At 34.8% G+C, this 26,619-nt stretch overlaps 2 protein-coding genes and 1 pseudogene across 2 annotated transcripts; 2 read left to right on the forward strand and 1 right to left on the reverse strand.

Moving 5' to 3' along the window:
• Positions 1–2,171: 2,171 nt before the first annotated feature.
• LOC120183374 (U1 small nuclear ribonucleoprotein A-like) lies at positions 2,172–13,994 on the reverse strand. The gene is made up of 9 exons (XM_039188089.1): positions 13,767–13,994; positions 12,625–12,804; positions 12,452–12,527; positions 4,535–4,664; positions 4,306–4,417; positions 3,595–3,686; positions 3,412–3,481; positions 3,222–3,304; positions 2,172–2,619 (listed from the first exon to the last, which is right to left on the reverse strand). The coding sequence occupies exons 1-9, from the start codon at positions 13,902–13,904 to the stop codon at positions 2,523–2,525; spliced, it is 978 nt and encodes a 325-aa protein (XP_039044020.1). The 5' UTR covers positions 13,905–13,994; the 3' UTR covers positions 2,172–2,522.
• An 8,380-nt stretch (positions 13,995–22,374) lies between these two features.
• On the forward strand, positions 22,375–24,826 carry LOC120183375 (annotated as a pseudogene).
• A 318-nt stretch (positions 24,827–25,144) lies between these two features.
• Positions 25,145–26,410, forward strand: LOC120183376 (protein PYRICULARIA ORYZAE RESISTANCE 21-like). The gene is made up of 4 exons (XM_039188090.1): positions 25,145–25,212; positions 25,350–25,431; positions 25,571–25,741; positions 25,784–26,410. Exons 1-4 carry the CDS (start codon positions 25,201–25,203, stop codon positions 26,185–26,187), a joined length of 669 nt encoding a protein of 222 aa, XP_039044021.1. The 5' UTR covers positions 25,145–25,200; the 3' UTR covers positions 26,188–26,410.
• Positions 26,411–26,619: the final 209 nt, after the last annotated feature.

Below are 26,619 nucleotides of genomic sequence, written 5' to 3' on the forward strand. Positions count from 1 at the left end.
AAATTAAAATAATTTCTTTTTTCTAAAAACTTAAATAAGTCCTCAAATTTTCTATAAAAAAAATGAAACAAACAAGCGCTCAAACTTAGCCAAAAATCAATTAAGATCATCTACCACATAATGTCTATCATGTACTCCCACAATAATAACTTGAATTGTCACATTAGTATAATGAATTATCACATCAACATTATAGATTGCCTTGTAAGTTTCGTTAACTGTCATGTAAGCGTCGTGACAATCAACTTTGATTTCGTTGGTCAAAGGATTAGATTGATTTTTCTCAGTTTAAGAGACACATTGAGTGCAAAAGAAGTTCAGGGGCTACATTAATATTTTTCAAAAGTTTGAGGGCCTCAAATACCACTAAACATAATTTGTTATTTTAATGAAACTTTTGTGTGGTCGCAACAATATTTTTGTATATATTTTAAATTTAATTGATGCCCAATATTTATTAACATTATATTATTTAGGGATTTAAATAACCGTCCGCTATCTGAATAGCGATCATTGCATAGAGATAAAGATATTGTTTGAAACCTTTCTTTCACAACCATAATACCCGCAATGGTTGAAATAACACTTGCAATATTGCGATAAATGCAACACAACCAAAAATGTGTTCTTAGCCGCAATTTAAATCTCCAATATTCTTCTTATAAACTAAAATATTTTTTGTGTTATAAAATTTCTTATAAACTTTATTGTCTTATATTTACATAACTCACATGTTAGTTTATGTAGTAAAATTTTCTAATAGTTATATTTTAATTTAATTATTTAATAGTTATTTGTTTATATCTATTTTTAAAAAATTAGATACCAAATATGTTTTCACTATTTTTATTTTTAAAATCAAGTTTTCATTTCATAATCTTCATAAAATTAAAATTAAAAATAAAAATTATTTTATAAAATTTAAAACAGAAAACAAAAATAGAAAATGTTCTATCAAACCAAACGAATCCTAAGATTCTAACTTCGTCCACGATTATATAGGCTTTTAGATTGTTTCTGACTCGAGTCCATTTGAACTCAAGATTGGACTAGTCATTGACCTTTTTCATGATCCAATCAAATTAGATTAATATTGGATCAAAGTAAATCGAATCATATTTTTGGGCTCGGTTCAATTCAGAATTGATAAGTCGAAGTGAAACCAGAAAGTCACATTGGCCAGATACATGGTTGGTAATCAAGTGACGTGTTTGCATTAACCTCTTCCTCAAGGATCAAGGAGGAAGGAAATTGCTGAATCGATAGCCAAATCGTATTATATGAGAGATTGTATCCAATTCAATACAATGCAACGCGTAATCATTTACTATAACTTTGCAAAGATGACCCACACTCAAAATAGCCAGTCAAATAACCCTACAAGAAGCTATTTTGCTAGGAAAATGAACTCCGCTGAAAAATTAACCATATTTGTTACCATTTTTCGTGTCTTTCCACACTGCACGAAGTTACACTTTCTGCATAAAAACTAAGAGAGCAGAAATAGAGGGCAGAAAAGATGTAGTTAGAGATGTCGCCAACAAGCATTTATTCCTTTTTGCCCGAAAATAAATAAATAAATAAATAAAGCAACCAGCACCTAAGAGCCGTCAGCTAAACATCCACTAGGGCATGTTTTCGCTTTTGACTACCTGAAACACAAACATCAACTGAAGCACTGTTTACCTCAAGCAGAGCAACTTATCCTGCATGTATATGCACACACAAGCATACATATATGTCATAGCCGCTTACATCTTCTAAGTTAAAAAGATGGTCATCATCCTTTCACTTCAATAGGATAAACAGTGTCGGAGGATATGGCAAAGGGTTATAAGATTTCCTCATGATAGATGAGCAATGGTTATGCTTCCCTATGTTTTTTCAGATCATGGTTTGAAAATCTAGATTTTCTTCACATGTGAAGTTATTGATGTCGTGTGTTTACACTGCAGTGGCATATGTATAAATATTATGCTTTGAAGACCCCTAATGGTGCCTATGGCAATGTCAATGGTTCTAATAATTCCATGTATAGAATGAAAAATGGTATGGGTTTTCACCTCTTTTTTTTCAAGTCAAATAGTGCCATGAATTGAAACTACGCATCTTTGAATGTCATGTTAGTCATGAATGTATATGGATCAATTCTGTATGTATGCTGCCTGATGTTGAGCATCAGTAATCCAGTATCATGGCATGGTCAATGGTCAATATGAGGCGGTACAGCACACAAATCAGCCAAACCAGTGGATAATGTGCTACTTCAACAGAATATTAATGTTATCCGACACCCTATAAAGTTAACCCATCGTAACAAATGCTGCAGACACATGCATGTTTCAGGTAAATTGATAGAAACATGAGCAAACGGTACGCTCATGATATCACTATGTGCATTCAAACACATGACAAGCGATGATAATGCTGATGTTGACAATGAAATGGGTGCATGCAATATACATCCTAGCATGTAGCAGTTGTATATGTTGGAGGATAGAAAACAAAGAATATCCCCTCAGCTACTGGTAAGTCAGAGCCGGCGGAGCCCCATTTGCACTAGGTGAAGCAACTGAATAATTGGAGTCCTTCCTTCTGCCGAAGGGATTCTTGGAATATCTATTATCAAGTCAAGAAAATTATGTTTCACAGAAGCATTTATATAGTAAAGTTACGGATGAGACATGTAAAGCTAATAACATAATTTCCTTATGCTCCTCTATAGCTTAACTTGGCACCCCTAGATTTTCTACTTTCATCATTTGGCATTCAAGTTCAACATTGTAAGATAAAATAGCCTTCTCGAGCATTTTGATATACATGCACACACTTATGCATATACCATAAAGAAAAAAAGAATTCTCACCCCGGCCACTCCTTTTAGAGATTAATTTCTCAGAATCAAAATTTGACATTAAAAACAGATCATTTGGGTGAGTTGGGGGGGGGGGAATGTTTGTAGGAATATCGCCTTCTAAACCACACTGAGATGACAGAAGCAGTGGAACCCAAGGGAAGGGGTATTTTTATGTGGATAACCTATCTGGACTGTAACATTCAAGAATCAAGCCATAAGCCCATGAAATGCACATGAATGAAGCGTGCGCGCACACACACACACACATATATATATATGCAACAGTTGATGTGCCAAAGAAAATAAACAAAGGTAAATGAAAAAAAATTAAAACAGTAAAGCCAATGAAATGCAAAAAGGATACTGTATTCGCATGCCAACAGAACCAGAACTAGGGATCACAGCACCCTGTAAACTGTGGTGCACATTGCTTGCAGAATTCAAATCCTGCAAGTTGGAGAAACAAACCTTAGGCTTAAGGATAAAACCCAAGAAATTGCATCCCATGAATAACTGATTGCATCCAAGTAGGTTAAGAGAAGAAAGAAACTTGCTTCAAACTCTATAAAGCAAACGGTATGCCTTTCTTGTCTCAAGATCTTCATTTGCTTAAAACCAGGTTGACTGCGTATAAAGCATAAGTGCAACATAAACCAGGTTGTTATCAGAAACTAACCCCAAATTCATATCAGAAATAAAATGGTTCATAAAACTAGCCAGGGATGAGATGTTCTCACGCGCTAAATAGGCCCCGTAGTTCTTCCTCATTGATGTTCTCTCCAAGATTGCCAATAAATAAAGTATTGCAAGGAGGGTTATCTTTGGTATTCTGACAGACAAAAATAGTTTCGATTTACTGCCATAAAAAAGACACATAATGGAGGTTGCATCCTAAGAATACTCAGAAGGAAAAATTAAGATATATTCACTGACATTTATCTGCAAAATTATTGGGCACAAGGGTCATATCCAGTGTCCAACATCTAGTGGCGGATCTAGAAATATTTTTCAAGGTGGACACACATACATTAACATAAAATTTTTAAATGGGATGGATACAAATAAATTTCAGGGTGGGCACTGTCCGTAAAATAGTGACTAACCGAAGAAAACTGAAAACTCAGATTTCAGGGTGGGCATGAAAAATTTCAAGGTGGAACCCATCAGTAAAATAAGTAACTAATTGAAAAAAATTCGAATTTCATGGTGGGCACGTGCCCACTCTCACTAAGTTGTGGCTCCGCCACTGCCAACAGCCAACTTTTCAGTGGATGTTCATAGTAAATCCAGGTATAGAATAAGCCGACAACACGCTTTGTTGTTTCAAAGTCAATTGTTATTAAATAAATAGCCAAAAGTGGCCATAATTTAGAAAATAATTGATGGCCAAAAAAATTATACAAAATCTAAGCTGCAGGGAAAAAGGGCATGCCGAGCATAGAAATTACCTGAACAGGCACATAACTGCTAGGAGCTGGTGCAGGAGTAGGGGTAGGCATTGGGACTGGTGGAACAGGATAGCCTCCATACGGATCATATGGAGGAGTTGGAGCTAAATACCTATGACAAATAAAAAAGCCTTGAACTTAAGAAGCAATGCTATAACTATAGCTTAAATTATTCACGACTAAGCAAACTATAGTATAGCAGTATCCAATATCCCACATAGCTTCTTACCCATGAGGTCCCCAGACAGGGACCGGAGGAGGGTGAAATGGAGTCGGTGTTGTATAAGCACTGTGTGAATAATCACCACCAGTGCGCAAACGCTTACTCTGATCATATGAATTAGAATCTGCTACAATTCCTGCAGATTAAATATCACAAAATAAAAGAAAGCTCTTTATTATCGCCACAATTTACTTTTAATTTTATCAGATCACCATGCCTCTCTCTTATTCACTCACTTATATCCTGCTCACAACCAACCCACACAACACATTCCTAAATCCGAACCATAAAGTGGCAGATAGCCAAAGGCTGGTATCCTTCTCTAGGTAAAAGCAAATAAGAATAACTTTAAAACATTTGAAACAAAATTATGTATTTCGCATTACTATCTCCAGATTAAAACATTTTTTCCTTTTTGTCTCTTGATAAATACGCAAATCTAGGCATATTAAAATATGAAAGGTCCTAGGAGGGGAGCGTCAGGTAGAGTTTTTCGAGAGAGGGGGTCATCAAGCTTTTCAGGCGATAGGGGATATCGGTCCAGCGGGCAATGGACGGCCTTTGTTGATAATCTTAGTAAAAGAGTGTCGTGCGGTGCTTTGAGATAAGTTTTTAACCAATATGGGAGAGTGGTTCAAGCTTTCATTCCAAGGAACATTAAGAATCCAAAGTACAAGGGTTTCAGCTTTGCCTTTGTTCATTTTGCTTCCAAGTTCGACATGGATAATGGCATAAGGATGATGAATAATGCCATGATCGATGGTAGAGTCATCTGGGTTTCGAGAGCCATTTTTCCTAGGCATCCGGTAGTGAATGACATTGGTAATCGAGCGGCGGTCTCAAGGGATAAACAGGGTGAGCCTTCGAATCAATCAAAGCTCGGGAAGGTGTGGATAGCCAAAGAAAAGGATTCCAATTCGTATGTAGAGGCTCTGCAGGGGAAAGAAAACGAGGTAAGAAGCGAGCCACCCAATGTAGTTTCGATAGTGAAAGAGATGATAAGCCCAACATATTTTTCAGAAAATCAATAGATAGAGGATAGGGCTAAGGGTTCCAACGTTCTAGATTTTCAGATTCCTCCTGAGAATGTGGATTGGATTAAGAGTTCTTAAGCAGGAATGCTTCACGAAAATTTTGATTTCAATTTAGTGCAGAGAGCTTTGGAAGAGGAGGGAATTAATGCCAAGCTTGCCAAATGGGGAAATGCAAAGAACTCTTGTATCCTGACTTTTAAATCAGTGAATGATGTGAAGGAAGTGTGGCAAAGGAAAGATGATGGTCGGGATTATTGGTTCAAGCATATTTCTCCCATTTATGATAAGGTTGGGTTTGTTTCTGCATTTTACTCCTATGTTTGGATAGGTGTTCCTCTGCAGCTGTGGCATCTCAATTTCTTTTCATCCTTGGGGAATAAGTGGGGATCTTTTGTGGAGTTGGAGGAATCCACGAGAGAAAGGGATGGTCTCTCTGTGGCAAAAATGGTTGTTAGGGTGTCGTGCAGGTTTGATATTCCAGAATCGATTAGAATCCGGTCAAATGGGAGAGATTTTGTTATTAAAGTGGTGGTTCCTTAAGATGAATGCGGAATTTTGAAATCTAGTTATGAGGAAATGATCAAAAATTTTGCTGATGTTTGGGCTCTAGAAGCATTCTCTGATCATGGTATTGTTGGTCCTGGGAACGGTTTCAGTCCTGGGATCACTTCTCCAGCGAGAGGCGTTGTGTCTCTGTTGGGTCAAGCTTGGTTGGAGGATGCTAATAATTGTGACGCTTCGATCTCCAGGAGGAATGTCAACGGCAGGGCCAGTCATCAAGGTGAAAGGTAACATGATCGTGCATGGTGGAAGTGCAAATTCCAATGTGGGTGACATCAATGGAGAGGGGATTTCGACTACAGAAAGTGAATTGTTTTGTCTCCTGAGTTGGTCTGTTCACCCGAGGTTGATGGGCCTAGGGACCGAAGTGTTTCCAATAATGGGCCTGATTTTTCCAAGGATATAGTGGATTTAAATGAGGATAAAGAAGATGGGTTGATGTGGGCTCAAATGGACTTAAGTGATATTGTTTTTAATGGGACTGAAGGCAATGTTAATAGTTTTGGGGATGAAATTGAATAAAGGCAATGCTCGGGCTTTGTTGAATACGTTCCAGATAGCTTTATTTCTTTAAATTCGAATCTTAATTTTTCATTGGTAGTTCTGGAGTCAGTTTTGGTGTACAAGCAAAGAGGTGCCCCGGGGTCAAGAGCTATGATTGGTAAGAAGGCTGGTAAGAAAATCTCTGAGAGAAGCATACAGGCCTAGGTAGGATTTGCGTGGGGTTGGGGAGGATGACGCAATTCGTGAGGAGGTTGAAGCGATTTGGGAAGTGAGCAATTTGATGCAAATTGCATTTAAAGGTGGCAAAGAGGCGGTGTCAAAGAAAGTAAGGGCTATGAGGAGGCGCTTAAACGAGCGTTGTGATAATAAAGAAGGTGCATGGTCAGAGGGTACTTTTCAGATCTTAATGGATTTAGTTGTAGTCACTTGGAATATCAAGGGTTTGGGTAGGGTGGAAAAGGTCAAGGCAGTGAGTAAAATAATTCGTAGGTTAAAGGCTAAGATGGTTTTCGTTCAAGAATTAAAATTGGTTATGGTTTCGATGTCAATTTGTATGAGGTTGTGGGGCTCAGGGGATATGTGTTGGGCTTCTAGTTCGGCTGAAGGCTCGGCAAGTGGTCTTATTTGCCTCTGGGATTCTAAATTTTTTATGAAGATATCTAGAATTGTTAATAGAAGATATGTTGCTCTTATTGGTTCAATTCCAGGGAAGATGTCTAGGAGTGGATTTTTAAATGTGTATGGACCTTCATTGGATAGAAAGAAAGAGGAGTTTTTTGGTGAATTAGCTAAATTAGTTACAGATAATCCATTTATGTGGTGTATGAGGGGATTTCAATGTTTTTATTCATCCAGAAGAGAAAATCGATGCTTCTGTAAATCAAAGGATCTTTGGTTTTTTTAGGAGTTTTGTTCATCAATGCGCTTTGGTGGATTTGCCTTTGGTTGGGGGAAATTTCACTAGGTCTAGTAACAAGGCTAATGCGATGCACGTTAGGTTGGATCGATTTCTTTCTAACGAGTTTTTATCTACTTTCCCCTCGATCATGCAGAAGGTATGCCGAAATCACTGTCGGATCACAAGGTTGTAGTGTTGGCAGAAGCTAAGGTTAATTGGGGCCGAAAGCCTTTTAGGTGCTTCAATTTTTGGTTGAAAGACAGCAGTTTTATCTCTGCTATTAAGGGAGCGATTAAAGACACAACTTCTGCTATTGGAAGTAAGAGAATCGGTAAGGTACTGTCTGCTGCAAGAGGGGCTGCGAAAGGCTGGTCAAAGAAGCAATCCTTTGATTTTAAGGCTATAATTGAGGAGTTAGAATTTAAAATCAGCAAGGTAGAATCGGATTTGCAAGTCAATTGGGAGGATCATAACGCTAATTCTGAATTAAGAGGATTGAAATGTAGACTTTGGGAAGTGTATAGGAAAGAGGAAAGATCGTGGCTGCAAAAGTCTAGGGTGAGGTGGGTGGCGAAAGGCGATCAAAATACTAGTTTTTCCACAACTATGCTTCTGCTAGGAGGCGGAATAACTCAATATTTTCATTGGTTCTGGATGGGAGGAGGATTGCTGATCCGGCTAGTCTAAAAAGTATGATTGCTTCATATATTCGTGAAGTTTATAATAAGAAGGCTGCATTGGAGGTTGACGAAATGATTATGCCTTCTTCAAAGTTAGATGTTGAGCAGTGTAGCTGGTTGGAGAGAAGGTTTCTGAGGAAGAGATTCCTAGCATTGGAGAGTTCGGACAATAATCATGCCCCGGGGCCGGATGGCTTCAACTTTAATTTTTTTTAAAAGTTTTGGTCGGACCTAAAGGAGGGAATCCTTAGTTTTTTAATGAGTTTTATAACTTTGGGGAGTTTGATTCGTGTTTAAACCATTCGTTTATCACTTTGATTCCGAAGAAATTAAATCCTCGGTCTTTGGAGGAATTCAGACCCATTAGTTTAGTCAGAAGGGTTTATAAGTTGTAGAGTAAGGTGCTAGCTAGTCGTCTCAGATCAATGTTGGGCAGGGTTTCAAATCGCTGTCGCGGTCGCGTTTTCAATCATTACGTTTTTACCGCGATTGCGGCCATAGCGGGCGCTATTGCGGCCGTAGCGAGCGCTACTGAATGCTATTGCGGGTGTAGCGTAAGGCAACACTGCCGCGAAATCGCGGGCGCTATCACGGTAGCGGGGCACTATTTGAAACCCTAGTGTTGGGTGATTTGGTGGGCACTTCTCAGTTTGCTTTCATTCCAGGAAGGCAAATCTTGGATTGCGCTTTGATTGCTAATGAGATTATCGATTGAGGAAAGAAGATTGGGCGTTCGGGAATCGTTTTTAAGACCGACTTCAGGAAGGCTTATGATACGGTGGATTGGGGTTTCCTCCTAAGGGTCTTGAAGGAGATGGTTTGGTTTGCAATGGTGCAAGTGGATCTTGGCTTGTACTGCCTCAGCGTCTATTTTTGTATTGGTGAATGGATCCCCTTCGGAGAGGTTTAAGTTAGCCCATGGCCTTCGGCATGGTTGTCCCTTGTCGTCTTTGTTATTTAATCTGGTAGGTGAAGCGCTAAATCCGATGCTTCAAAAAGTTGTTCAGGTTAGCCTATTGTCGAGTTGTGTGATGGGAAAGGGTTCTTCGGATGTTGTTGTATCCCATCTTCAATATGTCGATGATTTAATTATGTTCATTAGTGCTTCAGAGACTCGGTTAAAGAATGCGAAAAGAGTTCTCATTGTGTTTGAGTTGGCTTCAGGTCTCGAATTAAACTTGCAATTGACTCTTTTTGCTTGTCAATTCTCTTGCTTTACGAGCTTTTCACTATTGATTTGGTTGCATTTGGCTTATTTTCTATGCAGAGAACTTGTTTACTTTTTGTTGTTTTCTTATCATGGTCGGAGGCAAGGGCACAACACTGGGCACGACGCGATTTGACGTGGCAACTTCCAGAAGATCTAGTCAACAACAACAATTTCTATAAGCAGTCCAGTCAGCATTATCTGGAAGAAGATGGATGAAATCTTTAGGAATTTAAATTTAAAAACACTTGGGATTTAAGGTTTAGGATTTTCATTTTGAATTTCCATGTTATCTTTAGGGATTTAGAAGCTATAAATATCCCCTTAAGGTAAAGCTTGAAAAAAACTTGAATTAGATTTGTTTTTATTTTCATTTTATTAGAAGTTTTTTTTTCATTATAGTCGAGAGCTAGCAATGAATCAATTCCACGCGTGAGAATTAAACAACACTTAATTCCCTTCGGGATACATTCTCGTATTTCCGATTTATTAGTTTGACAATCGGTCTTACTTACAAATTTTAATAACTTTCAAATCAAAAAGAGCTCGTTGGTCTGGATGTTGTTTAAATATATAGTTGGGAAGAAGGATCTACCTATGGCAATTCGATTTACTGTGAACATACTTAATTCTCGTTGAGACAACATAATTCGAGTTGGGCCTTTCCAGTACTTAATTCTGATTGTTTTAACGGCAATAGTTGTGGTTAATCCACTCAAGAATCATCTTTTGAAGTTAGACTTGGGAAGATCGATTACATGACAGAAGGGCAAGTTACAATAGGTTGGGGCTTGTAGAATGTAACCGACATGAAAAAATTCATTTCGATGATCAAACGAAATTGAAACAAAGCTAGCTTGAGGCGATTTTATCATTATTGTTTTCAACTTTATTTACGTTTTCATTTCTTTTCCTTTGATTTTTATTTTTGTTATTTTCTTTTATCTTTCAACTCTCAATTGCGAAACTCCCCTTTTTCTAATTTATTTTTCTTACAGTTGCCTGGACTGAAATCGAAACTAAATCGCATCAGGAATTTCTAAATCCCTGTGGATCGACCCTCTTTCACTATACTATATTTATGTTTATTTCTTTTATTTGAGAAGGGTTTTTATTTTATTTTGACGAGTAAAACAATGTTTGTCAATTGAGCTGATGTTTGTAAACCAATGGACATTGGTGATTTGGGCTTCATTGATCTTAGACAGAAAATTTTTGATTTTCTTGGAAAGTGGTAGTGGAGATTTTGCAATCAAAATTTGATTCCCTGGAAAATTGTTACCACCACAAAGTACAACCTTGATCGATCGGCCTTGCTCCCTCCTCAGTTCATTTCCCGAGGAGCTTCTTAGTTGTGGAGGGGAATTATTTCAAACTTTTCAGAGGGTGGAGTTAACGGCTTACGCGATTTTTTTCAACTTCAAGTGGGTGATGGGAAAGGCACAAGGTTTTGGCAAGACAAATGGTTAGGGAATTAACCCCTTCAAAAGTCATTTTCGAGAATATTTGCCCTTGCGATTAACAAAGATGGTCTAATTTCTGATTTTTGGGTTAAAATTGAAGCTGGGTGAAGCTAGAATATTCGGCTTCGAAAGGAGGTTTTTGATTGGGAAAGAGTGCAATGGAATGGTTTGATGTGGTCTCCTGAAAATTTTGCGAGTTTGACTTATTCAGATTAGGTTAAATGGTTGGGCTCATCCAACAGAGTTTATTCGGTGAAGTCAATGTCGAATCTATATTTCGATAGGGAGCGGCCTGCTTTCAACTGCAAGAAAATGTCTAGATGGAAATTGCCCCTTTTAGAGTAGAAGCGTTTTTATAAAGGGTCATTCGTCGTAGTGTTTCGGTGAGAGTGGAACTTAAAAAGAGAGGTGTTAGGATACTGGAAGTAAGCTGCCCACTTTGTTCGATTTCACCTGAATTGGTCAAACATTTGTTTTTTCCTTGTAAGGCTGTTTGGAGAGTTTGGGGATCGTTTTTAAACTCATGGGGTATCTCTGCGACTTTTCTTTTGAGCCTATTAACTTTCTGCAGGCGTAGTATGAGTTGCTTCCTCCGAATCTACCATATAGAATAATATGGGGTGTGTTGCCTTTTGCTATTATCTGGTCTACTTGGCTACTCAAGAATGATGTGGTTTTTCATGGAAAGAAGTTTGACTGCTTGCAATTGGTTTCTTTAGTAAAGTATAGAATCGCTTATTGGTTGTCGGCTAAATTTCCTTCGGCCCCCTTCAGATTGGAAAACCTGGTTGCGGACCTTCTAATTAAAGGATGCTCATCTCCATAAAAAAAAAACCTATTCCTCCTCCGAATGGTTGTGCTAAGTTTAATGTAGATGGTTCGATGCGGTTTGATGGTAGCTATGGAGGTACTGGGGGGATCCTTAGATATTCAAATGGTGCCACCTTGTTATCCTTTTCGGTCCCAATTGGTGGGGAGTCCCCGCTACTGGCTGAGATATTGGCTTTGGAATATGCGGTAATTTTGTTTGTGGATTCTATCTGGAATAGGTCTATGGATCTTATTTTAGAGTGCGATTGTGAAGTGGTGGTGAATTGGTTGAGGGATCCTAATTCAATTCCTACGGAACAGGTGTCTATTCTTCGTCCAATCGCTGAAGTATCTATTAGAGAAAACTTCACTGTGCGTCATGTTTCTAGGTGTCCGAATGTGGAGGCTGACCATCTTGCTAAATTGGTTGCAGGGTCTGTGCCTGGTTGAAATGTATTTTGGGTGTTGGTGTGGTTTGTATGTGGTGTTGTTCGGTTGATGTATATGGTTTCTTGCTTTTCTGTCTATTTTTCTGCTGGTTGTTTCTTGATGTTTCTTAGGTTTTCTTCTTGGGTGTTGGATGCAGTTGTAGTCATTGCCTGGGCGTACTCTTTTTCCTGCACTTAGGCTTAGGGAGGTTTTTTAATGAGGCTCTAGCAATACGTTTTTTATTCTCATGCAATAAAATTATTTTTTATTTAAAAAAAGATAAATACGTAAATCTTTTTCCATTGGCATGAAACAAGATGTTACAGAGATGACTAACCTCTTTTAACAAATAGATTCTTCTTGGCCATCTCTATGTGCAATACAGACTTTGACTCGGCATCAAAAATCATATCCTAATACCCACCAGAATCAAACAAAATCAGTGCTTTGAAAAGGAGGACATATCTTATATCACTAAATAAAACCACCAATTATATAAATTTATGGTACCTGAAGAGCATCCTTGGCAGCAACTGCAAGTTGTGCAGTTGAAAAGAGAGCAAAACCCATCAGCTTTTCACCCTTATAGTTCACTTGCGAAGCTTCAAAACCTGGAAACCACCTCATTAAATTTTGCAACTCCCTCTCTTTGACATCTTCAGGAAGACCAGTAATGAAGATGGTTCGAACCTAGATACAAAACAACTATCTCTATTAATTTTAGAATATAGGATTAAATAAAAATAAACTAGTAGATGCATGCACCACAAATAATGCATTGCAAATCATCTGGTTGCTTAAACCATTCAAATTGAAAACTAGATTGATAGATATGAAAAGTGGCAGTGAAATGGTATGTTTGTAAAATCAAGGAATCTAGCCAAATTGATTATAATTTCTAAAATATTATATGGAAGATTACTGTACTAAAAGTCAGTTTAAAAATTAGTTGATAATTTATCTAAATTTTAAAGTTTATTTTAAATACACAATAATGACTATATGAAAAAGAAAAATAATTGCAACATACTCAGGACGGATCTACATGGTGCATGGGAGGGGCCGTTGTACCCAAACTTTATGGTATAAAGCTTTTTAGGTCCTTTTTAGTTTAAATATTAGTTAAATAAGGCCTTTGTCCCCCCCCCCCAAATTTTTAGATTTAAATACTTAATAGATTATTGCTCTTTTGATATAAAACTATTTTGACCCCTTTAACATTTGATCATGGAACCAACCAAATTGAAACTTGTTTCAAGTAACTCTCATAGAAATCACCAAAACAAGACCAAATAATTAAACTGTTGTAATGCACATCCAATAAAACTGACAAAATCATGGAATGATACATGTAGCTAGTCAAGGAATTTACTTTTAAATTTTATATTATAAAATACCATTTTAGATTTTGAGTAAGAAAAAAAGCAAGTACAAAAGGAAAACCACGAATTAGATAGATAAACAAGGGAATCTACAAAACTAAACAAAGCGAAAAGAAACTATTGTATTGGCAGTTTCATAAAGAAAATTTAATGAAAGCGAGGGAGAGATAATTAGGGTTCGATTGCCATCAAATCTTACAATCGAGGCTCAAAATTAAAGCTTGAAAAAAGAAAAAGCAAAGGAGGTAGAGAAAATCAAGTGATATTAACCTCATCGTGAGTAGAAAATGGAGGATGGTGGACAGGAGGCGGCGGAAGAGGAGCGGCAGCTGATGTGGCTGTAGCGGGAGGAGGAACTGGTGCCGGCGGCCACTGATTGTGATAAGGGTGGATTCCAGCACCCGCCATGCTTTTATCGCGATTCAAAGCAGAAACCTGAAACCCTAAATCAATACGCGTCGGAGGGAGAGAGATGTGAATCCGAAATTTGATATTCTGAGGGAAAGAAAAAACCAACGAAATATAGCCTCTTTTATTTATTTGTAACAACGAAATTTTTTTTTCAGTTAATGTTCATTTAAATAATAAATAAACATAACATAAATTAATTAATGAAGACGAATATAATAAATGTATGTAAATGAACAAAATAAATAAACATAAATCAACATAAACAACAACAATAATCACATAAAATTCATTAGTATAAGTTACAACTTCATAATTAATTTGTATTTAATTGTTTTAAGTTTTTTTTATTTAAAATTAACTACATTTTAAAATATTAATGGATATTATATTAAAATTTATTGGGTCTTAATATATTAAATGGGTATAGATAGATTAGACTAAATATAAATGAATGAACATATCATCGAAAGTTCACGAACGTAAATGAACGAACGAGCCTTCTGTTCATGTTTGTTGGGTTCGATCAAGCTCGATTGATTAACCGAAAATGTGTCAAGAGAGAGTGAATTGCAATTTAAAGTTTAGGGAGTAAAAAGTATAAAGATATGAAAATTTGCACAATGATTTATGGTGGTTCGACTTATTAATCAAGTCTGCATCCACTACCTAAGCTCATCACTTTAGGATTTTCAACAAATCCACTAATTTATTCTTTCTTTTTTAAGGATCAATATTAACATTTACAACTCCCTAGTTTTTCAAATTGCTAAACTAGAACTAAAAGCCGTTTACAAAGGAAAATATTGTAAACAATAAAACCTCTAAAAAAGAATATTTTTACAAGTTAAAGCTCACAAAAACACAAATATTTACAAGAGAAAGAGAAATGAATAATGAAAAAATTTTCTTTTGTGTTTGATTGCTTGGATAGGTGTTGTGTAGCCTTCTTCAAGTGTCTTGAACTTGTTTTTATTTGTTGTAATGAGTTACTAGCCATTTCTAGCCGTTGGAAGACTTTCTGTACACAAAGTTTCGAAACTCTTCGAAATAGTCGTTGGGAAAATATGATCATTGGAGCCAAAGTATCGAAACTTTAGGGAAAGTTTTGAAACTCTTAAGATAGTTTTGAAAATCTTGAACAGTATCGAAACTTTTTGGGAAACTGTCTTGGAAAGTTTCGAAACTTCTTGTCAGAAAACTCATTTTAAGGTTTTGATTGGACTTTAAAATATTTTGATGAAAACTTTGAATAAATTCAATTTAGTCCAAAAACATTTTGCACTTATTTGTTATATCAAAATATGAGTTCTACAATCTCCCCCTTTTTGACATAACAAAACCTTTGAAAAATAAATTTTTGGCAAAAACTCCACCTTAATAAAACATTTAATGAAAAAGAAAAATATTTTAGAAAAAATTAAAGCTCCCCTTTTTTATTCTTGAAATTAAATTTTTCAAACTTAAACTTCTCCACTTTTTTGTTATATAAAAAATAATTCAAACTTTTAAGGTACAAAATAATAATGGAGAATAAGTAATAATTTTAACATTAAAATCATTTGAAAAATCAAAAGCTCCCCCTCAAAAATGCATTTCAAACAAAAAATTGATTTTAAAAGATTGACACTTAAAAGACATTGAATTTCAACAAAGATGAACAAACAAGTTTGTAGCACAAGAAATTCAATATATCCAAGTCTAATATTCTTTATGAAATGTCAATTGTTGTATTTAATTGCATATGCACAAAGTTATCCAAAAATATTATTCATTTGAAATATTGATATCAATTGTTAGAGATATATCATTTGCAACAAATCACATGCATAAACATTTAAATTAAGGTCAAAAATTAAAATTTGTAAAAATAAAACATTAAAACGAATTTTGACCAAAATTCATTATGATAAACAAACAAAAAATCCTTAAAACTTTAGAAAATGTTCATCACAACACTTTTTAACATACATGAGATAGAAAACATAAAATTATTTAAAATCAAAACCCATGAATGCTTAAACTAAATGAGCAACCAATTATGCAATATAATCAAAATAAGCTAAGAGGTTACTCATTCCATATCAAGTGTGGCTAGAGCATTTGAATATCTTCATTTTCATCACCATTGCTCCCAAGCACCTACAAGAGACATTTAATTTGATATTTGGTATCCAAATTGCTTTGGATCCTTGAACGTTAGCTTCAATGCCCCTTGTTCCCTTTGGAACCCATATTTGTTTAATTTTAAAATGTCTTCCTTTCTTTAAAGGACAAGTATGTTCCAAATGACCATGAAAATGACAGTGTGAGCATTTTGTCATTTTTAAACATAATGAGTTGTTTTTAAAAATTAATTATTTTTCTTTTGTTAAGCTTTCAAGCTTAACTTTCAAATCAATATTTTCTTTTTCTAAATCATTAAATTTGATTTTTGAAAGCTCTAAATCATTTTTTTTTAAGTTTCACTTTGTTTTTCAAAATCAACTTTTACTTTCAAAATCAAATCATTTTCAACTTTAAATTTTGAAATTAATTTTTTATATTTGGAATTCATGGTCTCAAATTCCAAATACAACTCATCATAGGCATTTTGTAACTTTTTAAATGAATAAGAATTTGAATCAAAAGAGTTATAAGTTATTATTGAATCTTCTTCGATGACCATAAGGCATAGACTGACTACTTCATCATCATCGGAGTTTTCTTCATCACTCCAAGCTGCCACAAATGCATTCTTTTTGCTTGATCCCTTATTCTTTAGGAAGAGGACATTCATACCTGACATGTCTTGTCATTTGGCACTCAAAGCATATCGACAAACCTTTTTTTTTGCTCGATTCATGCTTCTTGTATTCTTTGGATGTCATGAATCGTTGGAATTTCTTGTAGAACTTGTCCATTTCTTCTTATTCATCCTCTTCTTCGCTTGAGGTGTTTTTCATTTTGAGTAGAGGATTTCAATGCAACACATTTTTCTTTCTTTTATTGTTTCTTATATTCTTGTTGTTCTTCCTCATTTTTCACCATCTCATGAGTGAGAAGGGAGCCAATAAGTTCATCAAGCAATAGAGCTTTTAAGTTCTTTGCTTCAATGATTGTCGTCTTCTTCGATTATCAAGATTTTGGAAGAGAATAAATCATCTTCCTAACAAGCTTCTTATTAGGGATAATCTCTCCATATCATTTGAGACTATTGACAATCACGAAAAAAATATTTGTCATGGCTTTGATGTTTTCATCCGATTTCATCTTGAAAGTCCTATAGCTATGATTGAGAAGATTGATTTTCGTTTCCCTCACTTCATCAGTTCTTTCATGAGTGACTTGGAGCTTCTCCCATATTTTCTTGACATTTGAACAAGACGAGACTCTTTCATATTCATTCGAGCCTAATGCACAAAACAAAATGTGCATGGCCTTAGCATTGAGTTGGAACTTTTTCTTCTCTCTTTCACTCAATTCCTCTATAACTCTAGTTGAAGTATAGTGACCCGTCAAGATAAAGCTCCAAGCATCTAGATCAGTAGCTTGAATGAAAAACATCATCATATTATTAAAATAAGCATAGTTTGCTACGTTGAAATAGGGTGACTTATTAACCGGTTGAGAATATTCGATGTAGTAAGTGTCGGAGGAAAAAACCCATCTTCTCGGTTGCTTTAAGAAATTGATAGGAGCCTTCGAGGATCTTCACAAGGTTGTTAGACCTTCGATTTATGATCATTTTGATACCAATTTTTGGGTTCGATGAAGCTCGATTGATCAACCGAAAATGTGCCAAGAGGGAGTGAATTGGTAATTTAAAGTTATGGGAGTAAAGAGTATAAAGATAGGAAATTTTGTACAATGATTTATTGTGGTTCGACTTATCAACCAAGTCTACATCCACTACCTAAGCTCCTCACTTAGGATTTTTCCAACAAATCCATTAATTTGTTATTTATTTTTCAAGGATCAATAGTAACATTTACAACTCTCTAGTTTTTCAAATGGCTAAACTAGAACCAAAACCCTTTTACAAAGGAAAAGAATTGTAAACAAGAAGACCTCTAAAAATGAAGGTGTTTACAAATTAAAGCTCACAAAAACACAAATATTTATAGGAAAAAAAGAAATAAAGAATGAAAAGTTTTTCTCTTGTGTTTTATTGCTTAGATAGGTGTTGTGTAACATTCTTCAAGTGCCTTGAACTTGTTTTTATATGTTGGAATGAGTTACTAGTGGTTTCTAGCCGTTTGGGAAGGTTTGGAGCTGTTGCAAGGCTTTCTGCACACAAATTTTTAAAACTCTAGGAAAGTTTCAAAACTCTTCGAAAGAGTCATTGAAAAAATATAACTGTTGAAGCTAAAGTATCGAAACTTTAGGAAAAGTTTTGAAACTCTTGCCTAAAGTTTTGAAACTCTTGATATAGTTTCAAAACTCTTAAAAAAGTATCAAAACCTTTTGAGAAAATTGTCTTGGAAAGTTTCGAAACTCCTGTAGAAATTTCGAAACTTCTGGTCAGAAAACTCATTTTAAGGTTTTGATTGGGTTTTGAATTATTTTGATGTTTTCTTTGAATAAATTCAATTTAGTCCAAAAATATTTTGCCCCTTATTTGTTATATCAAAATATTAGTTCTACAATGTTCGTTAATTTAATTAAAAGAACACAGAAACTTGTTCATATTCATTCATTTAATAAATAAACAAACATAAATGAACTTCCCTACGAACGGTTTGTTAAACATTTGGTTCGTTTACATACCTAATTTTAGATGTTTATTGTTTGTACATTATATTGTTAAAATTTGAATTATAACAGTTATTAAATTCAACAGTTAAATGACACGTTTTAATTTTATAAAATTTTATTTAGAAAAATAATTTAAAATTATTTTTAAAAAAACATATTTTTTGAAATTGTAAAAAAAAATAGACTTTTTTAAAATACTAATTTCAATCTCTTTGTCGAACATACAATCCACAAAAATTTCAACGACTTGAAATGGTCGAACATACAATTATCAAAACCCATGCTCCAACTTCTAATTGCAGTAACCAATCAACGATACCCCTTTCAGCCTATTGCAAATTGTAATACCCAAAATTTTGGTTAGTGACCAAAATGTAAAATTTAAACCAAAATGTAAAATTTAAACCAAAATGTAAAATTTAAACCAAAATGTAAATTTTGAAAGTTTAGTAGCCAAAGTATAAAATTATGAAAAGTTTAGGGACTTAAGTGGTAATTTTCCCAAATAGAATTTTTATTCTATAAATGGATAGTTTACTCTTGAGAGTGTGGTTTTATTGAAATCGGATTCATGATCCGAAATTGCTATTAAAAACTAAAAAGTGTTAAAATCTGGTAAAAATTCAATAAATCGGATTGAATAGAAATTTTAGGAAATTTAAAGGATGATAAATTAAGTTTAGGAATATTATTTCCACATTTTAAAATGATGAAAAATAATATGGAGTATTGGATTTGAGAAATGATTTCCATGTTCAATTTGGACCGTTGGACAAAGAACGACAAGATTGATATTTGGAAAAGTTGCATGGGCAAAGTTGTAAAGGGTAAATTAATTTGTTTATATTTGACTTTATAAAGATGATAAGGGTTATAAGGTTTGGTATGGATGTAATTATCAAGTTTCATTAATGATAAAATTGTCATTTCTCATTAAATGAATTTTATATTCATTTAAGCTTAAATACATGATAGATTAACATGAAATTAATTAAAATTTCATGAAAATTTGGGCATCTTTCTCCTCCATTTCGTGGCCTTCATAGGTAAGAGAATTTTTATTTTTCATTTTAAGTCAATTTATTAGGGTTTTTTTATTAAGACATGAAATAGAAAATTGTTCTATTCGATGAGCTATATCATTTGGTATCATTATTGCATGCTAATCATGCTTAAGTTCAAAGATCTCAAATTCTAGGGTTTATAGAATTGATGATGGTTTTTGAGGTTTTTGAGGTTGTAGAATCATTTCCAAGTTTGTTTGATAATTAAATCATGATCAAACCTCCTAGAAATGCATTTGGTAGTTTCGTCCTAACCCTAAAAGTTAGGTAAAGTTGTGTTTTGATAAAATTTGATTAGGTATTTGATTGTAGAGATTTTATAAGGTTGAATAGAGGTTGATTTCATGCTTGAATCGAATCAAAACCAAGTGAAATCATGGAACCCTATACTTGTACTATTTGACCTTGGCTTTTGAGGATGAAAAAAATTATGGAAAATTTATGTAGCGGCTGGAAATGATGTAGGAAGAATTCTACAAGCCTTAGAAAATTTTGGGGACTATTTTGTAAGTTTATGAAAGTTGGGGGACATATTCGACAATTATGGAAAATTATGGGATCTGTGTGTAATGGTTCAATAGTTGATGTAATATGCTGGAAATTAATGTTAGAGTGTTGAAATTGATTTTAGAATGTGAAATTGGATCATATTGGAAAGTTGGTAAGTTTGGTGAGTAGTTTGGAAAGTTTGGAGGGTTTAAAGGTAATTATGCAATTGTAAATGTACTAGATTGATTATGTTGATTCGATGTTGGAATTTTCAGTATTGAATTTGAATTGAGCAAAGAGTAAAAGACCATTTCGAATGAAACAGAAAAGTTCAGATGAATTCTAAAAGAATTCATAATTTGTGGTTAAAAATGCAAAGTTGAAAATGTTACGTGCAGTTTGATGAATTTAGATAAAAAAAGGACTTGAATTGTCAATTTAAAGTGTTATGGTCAACAATTATGTTGTGACATGGAATTAGTATCGAATGAACATCAGAATAATTTTTTTGAAATTATTTTCTATTGTGTGCCTATATTAGTAAGATTCTAACAGGTGGTTTGAATTTGTATATGTTTGTAACGGTGCGATATAGGGTGTTACACAAAATCTTGTATTTACATGACTATTAGAAGTTCGGTCGATCATGAAAATAAGGGGTTTCGATCATTTGATGGTTGGTCGGTTGAAAAGAATTGGCTACTCGACCGATTTAACTGCGTTGGTGGCGGTCAACGGTACTAAAGAATTGAATTTAGGATTTTTCGTGATTTTAGATTTTTTTCTAATTTCATAAAATATTAAACTTTTTTAAAAGTAAGATTTAATTTTAACTTTTTTTTAAATAAAATTTATATATCTGACACATGTCATTTAATGGACGTTATAGTCTAGGAACCTAAAAATATAATATTAGAAATGTTAAGCACTTAAAAATATGATTGATAAAACTTTAAACACTTATTTTTAACAAAAAAAAAAATTATGCACTTAAAATTAACTTTAAGTATACATTGGACATTTTTTTTTGTGAATAATTTGGGGCAAGTACATGATAATATCCGTTTAAAGATAAGTCTCAACCTTTCAATATTAATCACCCTGACATTTATGGTGCTCAAAACTAGGTCCTCAAGGAAGAACAACAATTCCTTTACCACTGAAATCACTTTGGTTCGTGCATTGAACACTTATTTTTACATTAAACCTAAAAAAAATTACACTTACTTTTACATTAAACCTAAAATGTTTTTTACATTTTTCAAATTAATTTAATCAAATAATAAATAAATTACATTTAATTTAAAATATTAATGTGGTTTTAAAATATTTTTCTCGATTTTAATTTCAAGATTTACGTTAATGAAAATTAGAAAAAAAATACATAAATGGTCTCCAATTATAAGATATTATTTTGATGAGTCTCTCAATTATTAAAAATTATAAAATGATTCATTACCTATAGGACATTACTTTGTTGAATCCTCAATTAAAATGATATTCGATTATTTATATATTATAAACTCATCATTTTTCTTAAAAAATTAATGGTAGTCTATGTTCGACGTTAACTTGTTGACTATAATACGATAGTCGTTTGAGATTTTAGGATAATATTTAATCATATCACAGTCAATGGATTCATCTCAAATTATCATCGATCTTTTAACAGAAAAAGATAAGTTTGACACATGAATAATTGGATGACCATGTTATAATTTTTAATTGTCAAAAGACTTAACAAAATAATATCTTATAGTCGATAAATCATTTTATAACATTTAATAGTACGAAGACTCAACAAAACAATAGCCTAGGATTATTCGTGCACTTTATCCTAAAACTTATAAATTTCATACACAATATAAAAATATAACATTAAGTCATAAACTCCCTTTAGACAATGAACGAAAGAACTATTTATTGTTCATTAATACCTATTATTGATATTAAAAAAAAAATTTCTCGACCCTTGATATGAATAATTATTTTAAATTTTCATAAATTAATCATATTATCATACGATTTTTAAGTTGAGATTAAAATTTTAAATTATAAAAAATATAGAATAAATTTAATGAAATTAAAACATAATAACTACAATTGGAACATGCATATAATACATGGAGTGACAACAAAATGTTACCAATAGTTTATATTAATATTTTATGGGGAGAAAACGAAAGCCAAAACTCGTGGCTGTGGTGGTGATGGGCTGTGGCTGTGATTTCTGCTTCCTTTCTGATTGTCGTTAAGCTCTTTCTTCATTCTCTTTGATTTTAGTCTCCAAATATTCATAAAAGGAGTCTCTTTTTTGTTTCCTTTTTGTTTTTGTCTTATAAAAAACACTAACAATAGATCTGCATCTTCTGTTATGGTATGTTCTATTTCTTTTTCGTTTTTTTACAGTTTTATCAGCTCAGCTATCACTCTGCTCGACCAATTGTTCTTCGATCGCTCTTACTTGACCTTATATAAACAGATAACCCTAATTAATCCTCATGGACTATTAATAGGAATTACGACATGCTATGTATCATTTCATATTGTTATAGTATTTATGCATACAGATACAGTATGGTTCAATTAAACACTGTTTTATTCTATACACTTTGATATGCATCAGAATTTGTGTATGAAACTAGGGTTCCTATGTATTTCTAGAGGATGTGACTTTCCACAGATTTCTTTAATTGTAAGAAGTATGATGGCTGGCTACATTTATTTAGATAGTATAACCTTTATGTTTTTAGGGCATTTGCAGGCCAAGCATTTAAATAGTAACAAGAGAAGAAAAAGAAGCATGTATGATGTATGAGATTGGTTGACGATAGGGGTAATAACCCTTGTATTCATTCTTACCTTACCTTTCATTTTCATTTCTGTTCGGACAGTAGAAATGTCATGTATGATGTGTTTGGTTTTTTCGATATTGTGGAATCACTGCACGCTTGTTTGAATCCTCAGGAGTCTCTTTGCTTCCCATTGTTTGTAGATGAATGACAAATGTATCAATCAAAGACTGCTCCGGGCTCAAGTTTAGGCTGCAACAACTCATCGGTTCATGGTCGGCATTTATATTGTGGTGCTACTACAATGGAAGCTGTAGGTGGAGGGAATGACCACCCCAACAACTCTAATCTTTCATCAAAGCAACGGTTGCGGTGGACACATCAGCTTCATGAGCGTTTTGTTGACGCTGTTGCTCAACTCGGTGGACCAGATCGTAAGTCTCGTCAAAGATAACACTATCTAATTATTGATTCCTACCCTGAATGTATGTGCTTGTAACTGATTACGACGGTGGACGAGTTTGATTTTTTCTGCCTCGCAGGAGCTACACCTAAAGGAGTTCTTAGAGTCATGGGTGTGCAGGGTTTGACAATATACCATGTCAAAAGCCATTTACAGGTTTGTAATTCTTTTAACCTAGTTAAGAATTGTACTGATTCATTTGCATTGGTTCGGAGTTGTACCGACAGAGTGTGATTTGGTTCGTATAACATTCCCCTTTGTTGTCTCTGGCTTTTGCTGACTCCACTATCTTGATGCATCCAGAAATATCGACTCGCAAAATATCTCCCTGAATCTTCTTCTGATGGTAGATTTATCTGTTTCTTTTATCAATATTTGTTCTTTACACTGCTTCAACATCCTGAAGTTCTTTGTGAACCCAAGTTGTTGTATACAAATTTTTCCTTCTTAATATTGATTCTTTATCGTTTTTGTTAACGTAGGTAAAATGCCAGACAAGAAAGAAACTGCGGATATGCTGCCCGACTTGGACGGGTTAAAGTAAGTGGAGCTTGAGAGTTGAGACTTTCGATTTGGACAGTTCTTGTTAGTTTCAACATGATCCTTTCAAATGGATTGATCAACTAGAATTGGATAGTTGAGGGATTCTTTTCTCTGTTTGCAGTGGCAATCAAATTTCGGAAGCTTAAAGTTGCAGATGGTGGTTCAGAAGCGATTGCATGAACAATTGGAGGCATGTACTCTTGGTGCAGATTTACTATTAGTTTGAGTATATATTTCAATAGATCCTCCTTATTATTAAGAGTAGCATAGTATTGAGGAATGTCACCAAAATTCAGATGCGGTAGTTTTCTATTTGTTCCTTACGGAAACGGTTACTGGGTGCTTCAGGTGTTGTATTTATAATTGTTTAGTTTAATCAAGCCCGCAATTTCTATACCTGTGATCTACAACAGGTGCAGAGACAGCTACAGTTGCGGATAGAGGCTCAGGGAAAGTATTTAAAGAAGATTATCGAGGAGCAACAGCGTCTTAGTGGAGTCCTTGCAGAAGCACCTGGATGTAGAGCTTCTCTTACAGCATTGGGTGACAATGGCCTGGAATATGACAAGAGTAACCCTGCAACTCCAGCCCCAACTTCAGAATCCCCTCTACCAGATAAGGCTGCTACAGAAGGATCCCCTACCAAGAGCCACTCTATTGATGAATCTTTATCGTCTCCATGTGAGCCTTTGACCCCAGATTCGGGTTGCCATGTTGGTTCCTCATCAGGGAGGGCTAAGAGCGAGAGGCTGATAAAGAAGCAAAGCGTGAGCACGGCTTCAAGAACGGAGTTGTAGTTTATGTCCTATATGATCTCCTTTTCATTCTGTCCGTGTATTTCTAACTAGGTTGAAAAATACTGTTCTGTCTGTGTATTTATAACTAGGTTGAAAAATAATTGTGAACATTACTTGGGAAACTCGCCTGAAATAAATAACCTTTTCTATACCTGTGTATTTAACCGGAAGGTGAGAAGTACTCAACGACGCCAGATGATGCGCGAAAGCTGCATTCGACCGTGCTCGGATCATAATAAAGACAATCTTAATATCCTCTTCCAATCACTACCCTCCACGTGGCTTTTAAGTTTAACCCTACATGTTAAAAACACAACCTAAATTTATTATATATATAAACTCAACTTAGCCTGTCGGTTGCTTGACTACTTTCGTTTTCAAGATCAGATCATCGAGGGATCCATCCAAGCTATGGCAGAGAAGGTTTCCAAAATCCTCTCTCCTTTTCTTATGCTGTTCTTACTGCTAATGCCCTTTCTTTTCGTTTGATTTATTGTTTTTTTTTTTTTGCTAATGCTTGATCTATCATCATGCATTCTGACACGGGGTAAGATTTGTAGGTGACGATAATGGTGCTGAAGGTGGACCTTCAGTGCTTTAAATGCTACAAGAAGGTCAAGAAAGTTCTCTGTAAATTCCCTCGTGAGTTTCTTCTTGTTGATTTTTCTATATTATCTTTTTGTTTGCAGTTAGTTCTGGTTAGTTGATTGATCGCTGAGCTGAAGATGGAACGAAATGGTGTTTGAGTTGTTTTTGTTTTATGATTTGTTATGAACAAGAGAAATACGAGACCAAATTTACGATGAAAAGGCCAACACAGTGACCATCACTGTGACATGCTGTAGCCCGGAGAAGATCAGGGACAAGATATGCTACAAAGGTGGCGGATCCATCAAGAGCATTGAGATCAAGCCGCCGGCGAAGCCCAAGCAACCGGAGAAGCCGAAAGAGGCTGAGAAGAAACCCGAGAAGTCGAAAGAGGCTGAGAAGAAACCCGAGAAGCCTAAGGAAGCCGAGAAGAAACCGGAGAAGCCGAAAGAGGCCGAGAAGAAACCGGAGAAGCCGAAAGAGGCCGAGAAGAAAACGGAGAAGCCGAAAGAGGCCGAGAAGCCTAAGGAGTCTGGAGAGAAGAAAGCTGAGAAACCAAAAGAGGCTGCTCCGGCGGCGCCACCGAAGGCAGTGGAAGCCGCGCCTTTACCGCCGGCGGCGTATGCGCTCGGTTATTCGTACATGGATGGTTATCATCATGGCTGGGGTGGTGGGGTGCCCAGCTATTACGGTGGACCACCCCAACAACCGCTTCAAAATTATGAGACTATTGGTAGGCCGGTTTATGATAGCTGGGGCAGCGGTGAATGTTTTAGTGATGAAAAGGCACAAGGATGCTCAATCATGTAAGGAAGAACGTGCTGCCGAGTTGTGCATATAGTTGAATTTGATGATATAGTTAATATAATCTCTCGTGTTACTTTGTTGAAGATGGAGGCATTTGTGGATTTTATTTATTTTGTTTTTGTTTTAAGAGTTTATAATGTCAAATGGTCAGAAAGTTCGGTGGCGGTCACGGTGCTTTGTAAAATGTCTTTGTTTAAAAAATAAAATGAAGTTTTCAATTTGTCAGAGCTAGGGGTGTTCATTCGGTTAAAACGGTGGTCGACCGAACCGAATTAACTATAACTGAATTAACCAAACTTTTTTTTCTTTAACCGTTAATCGAACCGAATTTTTTTTCGAACATATTAACCGAACTGAATAAATTTCAGTTAATTCGATTAATTTCGAATTAACCGATTTTTTTTTAAATTTTCTAATTTATATAAAAATTAAATA

The sequence above is a fragment of the Hibiscus syriacus genome, unplaced genomic scaffold (assembly GCF_006381635.1).
Source record: "Hibiscus syriacus cultivar Baekdansim isolate YM2019G1 unplaced genomic scaffold, ASM638163v2 tig00112759_pilon, whole genome shotgun sequence".
Taxonomy (NCBI): domain Eukaryota; kingdom Viridiplantae; phylum Streptophyta; class Magnoliopsida; order Malvales; family Malvaceae; genus Hibiscus; species Hibiscus syriacus.